Below are 12,855 nucleotides of genomic sequence, written 5' to 3' on the forward strand. Positions count from 1 at the left end.
ACACAAACCATTGTCAAATCATTACACAAACCATTGTCAAATCATTACACAAACCATTGTCACCAAATCATTACACAAACCATTGTCACCAAATCATTACACAAACCATTGTCAAATCATTACACAAACCATTGTCACCAAATCATTACACAAACCATTGTCGTCAAATCATTACACAAACCATTGTCGTCAAATCATTACACAAACCATTGTCAAATCATTACACAAACCATTGTCACCAAATCATTACACAAACCATTGTCACCAAATCATTACACAAACCATTGTCACCAAATCATTACACAAACCATTGTCAAATCATTACACAAACCATTGTCACCAAATCATTACACAAACCATTGTCACCAAGTCATTACACAAACCATTGTCAAATCATTACACAAACCATTGTCACCAAATCATTACACAAACCATTGTCAAATAATTACACAAACCATTGTCACCAAATCATTACACAAACCATTGTCACCAAATCATTACACAAACCATTGTCAAATCATTACACAAACCATTGTCACCAAATCATTACACAAACCATTGTCAAATCATTACACAAACCATTGTCACCAAATCATTACACAAACCATTGTCACCAAATCATTACACAAACCATTGTCAAATCATTACACAAACCATTGTCACCAAATCATTACACAAACCATTGTCACCAAATCATGACACAAACCATTGTCGTCAAATCATTACACAAACCATTGTCGTCAAATCATTACACAAACCATTGTCGTCAAATCATTACACAAACCATTGTCGTCAAATCATTACACAAACCATTGTCATCAAATCATTACACAAACCATTGTCGTCAAATCATGACACAAACCATTGTCGTCAAATCATTACACAAAAGAGTAAATTTCACAAAAATTGTCTAATCATTACATTAATCCTTTGTGTAAATATGCAAAAATTTCTATCATACAAAACAATTGTCGTCGATTTTTCCAAATGTGTATCATTATTTGTTAAAATCATTTACAAAAATGCAACAACTACACAAATGTTAAAATTACAACTTGTTTCAAAATCTGGATTAACCCATTGTTAAAGTATTAACAAAGCTCATGCCAAATTTACACTACCTGTCAAATTCATGTACCGATCAAGCATTATCATTTGCCCATTGATTAACTGTGCATGAAAACTGTCGTCAAATCATTTCACAAACTTGGTTTTCACATCATCTACTTCAAACCATTCGTCACAATCATACATAACAATTGTATAAATTTGGATCAAATTTTAAATCATTAAAAAAGCTGTGTTGAGATACCCCAAAACCCAAAATTACACAAACCGATCATTACAAACCAGTCGAGCAATACACAAACAGTCAATTCTTGCACTTTAACAGTCTACAAAACAAACCAGCAATATATAATAATTACAATCAAATAGTCACAAACCTTAAATATTACAAATTGCGAGTGTACAAATCAAAGGATAACAACGTCAATCATTCACAATCAGTTTCATTACACAAACCAGTCACAATCATTACACAAACCAGTCAATGATACACAACGTCAAATCATTACACAAACCATTGTCAACATACAAACATCAATCATACACAAACCATTGTCATCTCAAACAGTCATTACACAACCAGTCAAATCATTACACAAACCAGTCAAATCATTACACAAACCAGTCAAATCATTACACAAACCATTGTCATCATACAAACAGTCAATATACACAAACCATTGTCAAATCATTACACAAACCATGTCAAATCATTACACACACAAATATTACACAACATCAATCATTACACAAACCATTGTCAAATCATTACACAAACCATTGTCACAAATCATTACACAAACCAGTCAAATCATTACACAAACCATATCATACGTCAAATCATTACACAAACCAGTTAAATCATAACACAAACCATGTCAAATCATTACACAAACCATTGTCACAAATCATTACACAAACCATTGTCAAATCATTACACAAACCATGTCAAATCATTACACAAACCAGTCAAAATCATAACACAAACCATGGTCAAATCATTACACAAACCATGTCAAATCATGTACACAAACCAGTCAAATCATACACAAACCATTGTCACAAATCATTACACAAACCAGTCAAATCATTACACAAACCATATTACACCAAATCATTACACAAACCATTGTCACAATCATTACACAAACCATTGTCTCAAATCATACACAAACCATATTCAGTCAAATCATTACACAAACCATGTTCAAATCATTACACAAACCATTGTCAAATCATTCGGCACAGTGATAAATATTATTTAGTTTAAGTGTTCATACTACAAAATAGGTCTGTATTAAAATAAAACAATAAAAAAAAAAAAATAAATAAGACGATTACAACGATGATGGTGATGATGATGTTGATGATAATAATGATATTTGTTTTTAAGGGTTTTATGGCGCTTGCAACACATTAAGGTCATATCAGCGCCAGTAAAAAGGAAGAAAATGGGATAGTAAAAAGTTCTAGAATTACAATTAAAGCACAAAAGAAAGGTAAGACAAAAGGGAATTGGTTCAAATAGGGAACAGATGTAGATTCCAAGAGCACACTGCCAAAGTACTTAATTTGAGATCACCTAAAAGTCTCATCCAGACACAGGCACAGGTCCCAACTAAGAGGAATATACTCAAATGTTTACCAATCATATAATATATTATGTAAACTAAACATAGTACAATGCATAACAGAGAGATGATTTACAAGGAAAAAAAATCATCTCCCAAAACTATAACTATACATTCGACTGTTTCCCTCCCAGCCAAGGAACTCCGGAAGGATCAGGACAAAACCAAGTAATCATATTCCAAGACAATGACAGAAAACAATTGGAAAAAGGGTATGGGGGGATAGAAGACACAGCATGTACCTCCCTGCCCACTATGGGAGGTCAGGATCCCCACCCAGTGATAATAATGATGGTGATGTTGATGATAATGATAATATTAACAGTATTACTGTTATGAGTATCACTAACATTTATAAGCATTATTATAATTAAGAGCTCTGGTGTGAAAAGGAAATTGAGGGGAAAGATAATCAATCTAACCCCCCCCCCCCCAAAAAAAAAAAAAAAATATCTTTCCCATTCATTTTCTCTATTGACTGCTGAAGACTAGGTACCCAGCACATCAAAGATGACAAAACTCATCTCAAAATGGACAAATATTTACCAGTCATTTGTGATATCACCAAATTACCTTGTCTAGCCTCCAAAACCATAGTCGTGACCTTTGACCCCAAACCACTGGAAAGAGCAGGCTCCTCATTAGTTGTTTCATAACTTTGGTCACCCCTGTTGACATTGCCGGGTTCCTGGGAAAAAAAAAACCCCAACAAGAGTGGAATGAAAAGACACAATAAAGCTACAGATTTTATAACAAGGTTGGACAACCACTGGCACTACAAAACTTGTTACAAACAAAATCAAGACAACTTGTCTGTGTCAACTCAATTCCTCATTTTAAAAATTAGTGATCAATTGGTCTGACAGACCAGGACAAGGAAAAGTCACAAAGTGTTTTGGAGACTCTTGTATTCTTCTTCTAAGATAACGAGTGATTTTCAATCTTTGTTATCTTTATTTAATTATCAAATTCTTCTTCTTCGTCTTCATCAAACTAATCATCAACATCATCATTAATGATGTCTTTATAACTGTAGTCAGAGCACAGAGCAGCCCGGTCTTGAAAAGCAAAAATAAGAATGTAATCCAATCCTACTTTTTACAAAAGTCTACTATAAATTGAACCAATGGAATCATTTATTTCATCAGAACATTCAATTGGCCCTAGGACAGTATTTTAATTGAGATCTTGCGCTGAATTCGATTGTCGCTTTGTCTTAGCTTGTCATTCTCATTCTGCCTCAACCAGGCGTCAGCCATTTTGTGACGGAAATGCAAATATAGCCTCAGCACTGAGAGTTAAACCATGAAAAACAGAATGAAGACTGTTTTGGCCCATAGTTTATTGCACATATAAATAGTATTGTTGTAAAACCACTATCCACTCATACTTCAATAGTGTCTTTTGAGACACATTTTGAGAAGAAACCTAGGACTCCCCGTAAATTAAATCATGTCGACAACTTCTCGAATGATGTAAATCCACTAACCGCACTGCCTGTCACTCTAAACAAAGACCTGCATGCCTAGATCAAAATGGACCTTAAAACCTCAGACGACCTTAAGATATCACAAAACATGAGCATAATTTACTATTACAAAGTGCTTTTTAAACAAGGGGTCCCTAGCCCACGACACCACTCATCACGTAGTACAAGACACAATGCCTTTTAGGCAAGTTTACAATATTTTTTCCCCAACCGTGACAATGCTGTTTAATTCAGGTACTCATTTTACACATGAGTATGGTGAAAGGATTTGAGTACAGAGTCTTTTCCAACGATTTAACTATGCGCTGAAATAGAGGGAGCGGGATAAAACCTTGGACCTTTCTGTCTGAAAGCGACTGTCACATCACTAGACCATATAATCCCTATCTAAACATACAATAAATGAAAGCAGTCAGTAAGTCTGTTCATCATTTCTGTTGCCACTGTTGCCCATCTTCTAGATATGTAAATTACTGTGACTTTATTTCATATATCTAATTATGTTGTAAGCATGTTGAAATTGTTCGGCATTGATACTACACCTTCCTCATGCCACTCATCTTATACTCCTTCTCCTATCTATAGCCCTAGTTAGTCTACTCCTCGTGCCGTCAACTCTAGAAGATAGACGGGACGGTCGCAAGTCTGGGCTAAGTAAAACCTACCAGCTCTGCTCTGCAGTGAACAATCTCTCGCGGTTCCTTCTGTAGACGTGACTCGTCAATATGCATTTAAATATCGGGAGATTTATTAATTGTTGTTATTTGTTTGGAAACACTTTTAATTTTAGAATGGCCTTGGTGTTGAGAAAAATCGCAGGACACCACTTCAATAGGCTTCCTAAGTCGTGACGTAATCCTGCGCAGCAACGCATGGCAACAAACCGGCTGGCTCTAAACAGTCGAGAAAAATGGCTGACACGAACTCTATTTCCATCACCGCCCTTATGAAATACTTCTCCAATGAGCATAAAAGTGTCTCGCGAGGTGAAAATCATCATCAGTCAGGTCATGTTTTGACTTTCACTTACTCAGATGGCTTGATGTTCGGCAAAGTTCAAGCCAGCATGAAGAATAAAGAGTATTCTGTGAAGGTAAGTCATTTCGTCTTCTCATTCTCACTCTCAAAATCTCACATCTCCGTAAAACTACTGTTGGACAATAATCAGTTTACTTTGAGTTTAGGCAGATTTAGTATATCCAATGGAAAGATTTAACTGTTTACGTTCGATTTTAGTTAGGGAGAGAGAGAGGGAGTCATTGAACTATTGTGTTTTTATCTTATGGACCACGGACTTTGAGTCTTTGAGGTCTTAGTCTTGCTTCGCTAATTTTCGTTGCTATTGACTATAGTCTACTACATACTATTTAGTATCGTGTTGTAACCTTTAATATAATACTCATATGAGCATCACAATCACCAATCACGCTAGACATTTTATCATACTTCATGTGGGGAAGCGTGGATCAGCGGTACGGTTTTTGCTTCGTACCCGAAAGGTACCGAGTTCGTTCACCCGCCGCTGCGCTGTGTGGCCTTGAGCAAGTCACCTCGCCCTAGCTCAATTTGCGGCGCTGCACCGCGGTTATTCCAGTCTTCCCTGGGAATAGACCCTAGAGATTAATTTCCTCTATGGGATGAATAAAGGATTTATTTAGACCAGTGTTAGTCACGGTAAACTAAATTTCCTATTGGGTTAAGGTGTAATGTAAATGTTGCTGCTTGAAACTCGAAGAAATCAATAACATTGTGAAATTGAATGTGAACTTCAATTAAATATACGAAAACAGATAAAATGGACGTTTCGGGTTTCCCCCTTATCAACAAAGCAAGATGAATGAAAGAATCACTTAATTTGTTTTTTTAATTGAGTTTTTATACAGCGTAATATCCACTAAATGTGCTCAAAGTGCTTTACAAGGGGTCCCTGGCCAACAGCAACATTTAACATGTAAGACGGGACATGATGCCTGTTGGGCGATATTACAATTTTTTCGGACAGAGACAACGCTGTTAACGGCCAGGTACTCATTTGACACCTGAGTACGGTGAGAGATTGTGAGTAAAGAGCCTTCTCCAAGGACTCAACTATGCGCCGAGCGAGGCCCAAACCCAGGACCTTCTGATCTGAAAGCGAGTGTCATACCACAAGACCACAACAGACGTTTTATTAGTTTGTTTGTTTTTTGCCTATTGAGCATGGTCGCAGATCTAAATTTGAATCTTTTATTCTTTTACTTCCACAGATCTATCTTGATGATGCCTTGGGTTGATTCAGTCCAAAACTAATTTGTGTGGTTTTATTTAACAATGTTAATGACATTGAACATACATTGATACAACAATGCCATAATTTGTCATGTTTATCTTGTAAAATCATGTATGGACCTACAAAACCATTATTTTGAATGGTGATTTGATGATGATGAACAAAATATGTGTGTTGTACAAAATAAATGGCAAAGCTAACAAAATGCAGTCTCCTTAATAAGAGACTGGGGATTGACAAGTGCTGCAACACATTGAAAAATAATATCAGATGTTTCTCTTAACATTGTTGGAATATATGAGAGGATGTTAACATTTTTCAGTCTTTCATTAGCCCTCTCAACATGAATTCTACATGAAGCAATTTCTTTTGTTAATAAAATCTCATTTTCAGTAAATTTATTATGTAAAAAGGGAGGGATATTTACAGTTACTCCTTGAGGTAAAATATCTTGAATCAGGATGGGGTTTTACCTTTATTACCTTTATCTGCTAAAATTAAATCTCCAGGGCTTAAAATTAAAAGTTTTAGTAATCCACAATTTTGTACAATGACCTTATCCGAGACAGACCCTGGATACAGTTTAGAAATAAAACTTATCACACCATTTGGACTCAGACCAACAAGAGCTTTAACAGAATTCATGGACCTCTAAGAAGAATAAGTTAACCGTTGTTTATCCATTTCTTTAGGAATAGCAATTTGGTCATCTGTACAATCAATGATCATTCTGCAATTTGGAAAATTAAAAATGATGATGGAGCTGATAGTTTATTTTTATGTCTAGAAGGGCATGTAACCTTCATAACATTTTCAAAGAGAAGCTTATGGCTTATGTAAAACATGAATAAAAGTTTGTATAATATTTGTTATAGTACTTTCACTAACGCTAAACAATTGTGAAATATGAAGGTTAGCGTAGTTCTGTCTAAGTTTCATAAGTGTAATAATGAAAATTTGGTCTTTTAATGCAACTGTCTCTTCCTGAACTTCCCATCCACTATAATAAATAATGTTACCTCTAAAGCACTCAACATATTGAACAATAATATTAAATATTTTAAAACAATGTACACCTGTCTCCATTCGAAGAACTTTTTCTGTAAGGCTTGAAACAGTGTAAGTGCGTTGAATCTAACTTGGGTTTTTTAAAGCTAGCTATTTCCTTATTTTTGTCTGTAATTTCTTGTTCTTGAATTAAATTTGTTGTTCTATTTAAAATATCCTCACTTGTTCTACAATCTGTTTTTTTTTAAAGATGGAATCCTGTGATGATGGTGACGAGAGTTGAGATGATGATGAGGGAGAAGATAATGAGGATGATGATGAGGAGGAAAATAATGATGATGAGGAATCTGGTTTTTTTAAAGGTGGGACTTTGTGATGATGATGAAGAGAGTTGAGCTGATGATGATGATGATGATGATGATGATGATGATGATGATGATGATGATGATGATGATGATGATGATGATGATGATGGTGGTGGTGGTGGTGGTGGTGGTGGGACTTCTTGATGTTGGTGCCAATTGAGATGGGGTGGGAATTCCTTGTGTCACTTTTCTTTTCTTTCTTTCTGGCTCTGATGGAAACAATTTATTTTTATTTCTGTCAAACCATTCAGGGAGGTTGGCTTTGTCACCATCTCTGAAGTGACAAGAACACACTCTTGATGATGATGTTGGATCTTTTGTCCTTTCTCCTGAAATGAAAAGATTAAAAAAAAAAACAATAATTCTGTTGGGCATATTACTTAATTTGATAAGTACTTTGTTTTAGACTATCTTGTTTGACACCAGCTCAATGCATGATAAATCAAAGGTGTGCAAGAGACTAGGTTACTGGTGGGTCTCTCGCCTGTCTTTTATGAAATCGCACATTCAGCAAAAATTTACACAGTTAAAGTTGATCTTGGGTTGAGTGTGGCAAGACTGGCGTTTTCTCTTTATTTCAGTCAGTACTGTACTGGACAGTGCGGTGATGGAAACTTTGGAGTGTCAACAATCGGGCACAGGTAAAGGAGAGAGGTCCCTGCCGCCATCTTGCTTTGTTCACACAGAGTTGCCACCTCGGTTGTCGGGGAGGGGAGGCATGGCAGAGAATCAGAGAAACTTTCCAAAAAAAAAAGAGGAAAGTATGTGTGTTTGTGTGTGTGTGTGTGAGAGAGAGAGAGAGAGAGAGAGAGAGAGAGAGAGAGAGAGAGAGAGAGAGATATCTGCGTGAGGGGAGGGGGGGGGGGAGAGGTTGCGTTATTTTATTTATTTATTTTCATTTTGCCATAAAGGTATCGAGTTTAAAGTAAGATTTTAACAAATATTTTCTTCTCTTTCTTCTTGTTCTCCTTTAAAAAAAAATATCACTTATCAGTAGAACTTAACTCTCATTCAGTTTATCAGCCTTAACATCAAAACGATTGAGATATCATTTTTGCTTTAACTTCAATAAAAACCTAGTTTGGAATGTATTTTTATTTATAATTTCGTGCAATTGTACACTTTAATCATAAAATATAGGTCTGCGTAAGCTAGAACTTGACCTAGATCTGGACTACGAACTCTATCAAATGTTCGACGAGGCGTGCGTGCTTACCTGACTAAAGTGATCCACTTTTTCTTCAATTTTTTGTCTGCCTGTCCATTTGGAAATCTGTAAAACTTGCAGGAGTGACTCTCTGACTGGTGTAGACAATCTGGTACAAAACACTGGACCATATTTAAGATAAAAATTGTTTTTTGAGCGATTTTCCAATTATTCCTTGCCCGGACCAAGCACGGATTTTTTTTGTTTAGAGCCAGCCGATTCGTTGCTAGGCGGACGTGACGTCAGACTGTGGAATCCTATTTGGAATTTTGAACAAGGGCAACGCCTCTTTTTTATCATCGGAAAATGAACGATATATTGCAGTACTAGCAGTTGATTTGTGGAGCTCTTTTCAATAGATAAAAACATTATTGTGGAAGCACTGGAAAACCGTGGAGGCTATATGAATATGGCATATGGAAAACAAATTACTGCCAACAAAGTGGGAAACGACAAACAAATGCAACATTTGATGATTCTCGATGTTTTTTTTTAATGTGCATATTGATGAGCCATCTCTACGGAAGGAACTGCGGGAAATTGTTCACTACCGAGTAAATATAGAAGTAGGTAGATACTCTAGACTTTTTTACGATAGAAGTGGAAGGCACTTTCACTTTTACTTTTGGCCCTTCACTTTTACTTTTTTAGACTTTACACTTTAACTTTAAACTTAGCCAGCTAGGGGAATTAGGGTAAAATTGTGCAAATTAGTGATGATAGCACCAAATTTGGCACAAAGTAACTTGAGAGGACTATTAACCGATTTTGATAAAGAACCACATTGAGAAATTCCTCTAACAGTGTAAAATAGGGAGATGCAAATCCGCCTATTATTATGAGTTATGGCTGTCATTATTCCCAGACGCCAGTCTGGGGATAATGAAAATTCGTTATCCCCAGACAGGTGTCTGGGGATAACCAATTTTTGTTATCCCCAGACAGGTGTCTGGGGATAAAGAAAATTTGTTATCCCCAGACGCATGTAGCAAGTGGGCAGAAAGATTTTATGCAAAATGCCAAACTAGGCGTGAAAAATACCAAATATTCTGGAAAAAATACTAGTGGTTGTGTCCCAAAACAGTTAATATATCAAGTGATATTTAACACAAGATGAAAGTTAATAGTGATCAAATGTCAAATCCAGCTCTTTTAAAAAAAATATTTTAAAGCAAATGGATCAATGAAATTTCTTTTGTTACTTTGATCTGAAAACGTCAAACTGGCAATTCGACTTTTTATTTTCAACCAGGAAGAAAGTTGTTAATCATCAAATCTGTTCATAGTCCACCAACCATTTAAATTTTCACTACCTACCTACCTGTTAACTTTATTGATATTCTCTTGTTTCTATAATTTGCTCATTCTGGACACAATTTTGGGGATGACCGGGAATTATTTTTTATTTCGCGGACGAATTCCTAGGCCATGGTGTTGTTCGCCCCAAAGCCCAAAACCGACACCTGTTATTTTCCTGTCTTCTTCGCAAAAGACAATACAATTTAGTATCACACATCCACAAAACTAGATCCAACAACATATTTTTAATCGAATCAGAGATGAAAATAACGACCAAAACAAGGAAGCAAAAATGGTGGAAATATGTTTAGCTCATATATGAATTTAAGATATTCCGATAGCGGTGTGGATAGACAGCTCAGTGGGTTAGGCCACCTTTCATTTTACTCCTTTTAGCTGCACAGATTCGAACCAGTCGCGATCCACCCTACCCCCCCCCCCCCCCCCTCACACACCCCCTTTTTTTTTTTTTTTACTTTTTCTTTTTTTCTTTCTTTCTCCCCAATTGATGTTCATTGTTTTCACTTTTGTTCCGAGTTCCGAGCAAGAGTTTTTTTAATCAGTTGAATTTTTTATTTCTCCGATAATATTATTTCATTATTTAATTTGGTCTAGATCTATTATTGTTTTGTTTTTTTGTTTTGGTCAAATGATGATAATAATTATAATAATAATAATAATAATAATAATAGTAATAATAATAATAATAATAATAATTGTAATAATTGTTATTATTATTACTATTACCATCATAATCATTATTATATTATTATCAATAATAATATTATTTTTATTATTAATACTCTTATTATCATACTACTATTATTATTATTATTATTATTATTATTATTATTATTATTATTATTATTATTATTATTATTATTATTATCATGATTATTATTTACTATTATCATTATAATTATTATTATTATTATTATTTTTATTATTATTATTATTATTATTATTATTATTATTATTATTATTATTATTATTATATCTATCCTCTATCTGACCATTTGGTCGCTCTCTGAATATTTCTTTTGTTTACTTTTTAATTATTTATTCTTTTTAGACACTATTTGAGATCGGAGTGGGACGAATATATTTGCTAGAAACTAGAAAAAAAAACAGAGAGAGAGAGAGAGAGAGAGAGTTTAATATTTAAAAAAAAAAAGAGGTGGGGGGAGGATGGATGGGACATTTATCCCTTTCAACGTTCTGTAAAAAGAAGACGGAATTTAAACCAAAAAAAAAAGTAACGTTACCAGGATTCGAACCCACAACGTCGATTCTGGTCAAACTTCCAGGGCAGACGACTAAACCATTCGGCCATGACACCCACTTCGAAGTCGACGCATATTGTGTATATGTAGTAACAACTGATTTTAATGTTGGTTAGTTTTATGTTTTTATAGATATTTTATTAACTTTCCTTATTTCTATGTGCATTTGGAAACATTCCATGTTCTGGAATGTGGATAATTGTTTAAAAGAGCGGAATTTCAAATATGCGTCTGGGGATAATGAAAATTCGTTATCCCCAGACAGGTGTCTGGGGATAACGAATTTTTATTATCCCCAGACAGGTGTCTGGGGATAATCACAGCGATGTGTTATATTAAAACAAAGGGTCGTAATCCATGAAATATTTGTTGACAATTCGGCGCTTTAAAAATATATAGTTTTTAGCCCTTGTAAGTGGTTGATTATTTTGCTTAAATAATTATAATTGTTAAAAATGTGACTTTATGTGATATACATACAGGCCGGTAGTAGAGTTATAATTATGAGGACTGGGCGGGGGGGGGGGTTGGGGGGTTGGAGATGGTGCTGGTGTTGGTTTTATTGGACTTGTGTTGGTCGTCATCGTGGTGACGTTGGTGATGATGATGATGATGATGATGATGATGATGAGGTGATTGTGGTAATAATGGTAGTGATGATGAGGTGGTGGTGGTGATGATGATGATAATCAGGATGATGATGATGGGGTCGTGGTGGTGGTGGTAGTGGTAGAGATGATAATGATGGTGACGATGAAGTGATGGGGAGATAGTAGTTATTGATGATGGTGGTGGTGGTGGTGATCGTGGTAGTGAGGATGATGATGGTGATCAGGATGCTAATGATGATGAGGTCGTGGTGGTTATGATGGTGGTGGTAGTGGTTGTGATGATCATGATAATGATGGTGATGATGTGATTGTTGAGATAGTAGTATTGATGATAAGGTGGTGGTGGTGGTGATCGTGGTAGCATTGATGATAGTGCTGATGATGATGATGATAATGTTGGTAACTCAATTTAGATGATGAAAGACTTTCTTGGTGACGTACATTAACATTTTTATGTGATAAGGATCCAACAAAAATCATCTTTAATATCAATGCAGAGTAATGACTGGAACAGATTTATCTTGGGAGACATAAGAGAATCCATCTGCAGCCTTGTCTTGACAAGAAGCTATATGTTGTCTTATTGAAGGCTAAAAAAAATGTTTCCTTTCTGATGTATAGCTGT

General features: G+C 35.3%; 1 protein-coding gene and 1 long non-coding RNA gene across 3 annotated transcripts in view; one reads left to right on the forward strand and one right to left on the reverse strand.

Moving 5' to 3' along the window:
* Positions 1-5,058, reverse strand: part of LOC144956078 (uncharacterized) — a 16,708-nt gene extending 11,650 nt beyond the window's left edge. Inside the window, exons 1-2 of one of the 2 annotated variants that reach the window (XM_078886413.1) lie at positions 4,854-5,058; positions 3,273-3,387 (exon numbers count right to left, since the gene is read on the reverse strand). In XM_078886413.1, the coding sequence (XP_078742539.1) occupies positions 3,273-3,387; positions 4,854-4,919 (181 nt within the window). In that variant the 5' untranslated portion in view covers positions 4,920-5,058. Of the gene's footprint in view, positions 1-3,272; positions 3,388-4,853 lie in introns of those variants that run through there. The other variant, XM_078886412.1, reaches the window with a different exon arrangement.
* A 40-nt stretch (positions 5,059-5,098) lies between these two features.
* Positions 5,099-7,678, forward strand: LOC144956080 (uncharacterized). The gene is made up of 2 exons (XR_013641872.1): positions 5,099-5,281; positions 6,435-7,678. It is a non-coding gene; the product is annotated as an uncharacterized LOC144956080 (long non-coding RNA).
* The last annotated feature ends 5,177 nt before the right edge of the window (positions 7,679-12,855 follow it).

Source organism: Berghia stephanieae, chromosome 10, assembly GCF_034508935.2.
Source record: "Berghia stephanieae isolate SIO BIC M18660-M18661 chromosome 10, UCSD_Bste_1.3, whole genome shotgun sequence".
Lineage (NCBI taxonomy): Eukaryota > Metazoa > Mollusca > Gastropoda > Nudibranchia > Aeolidiidae > Berghia > Berghia stephanieae.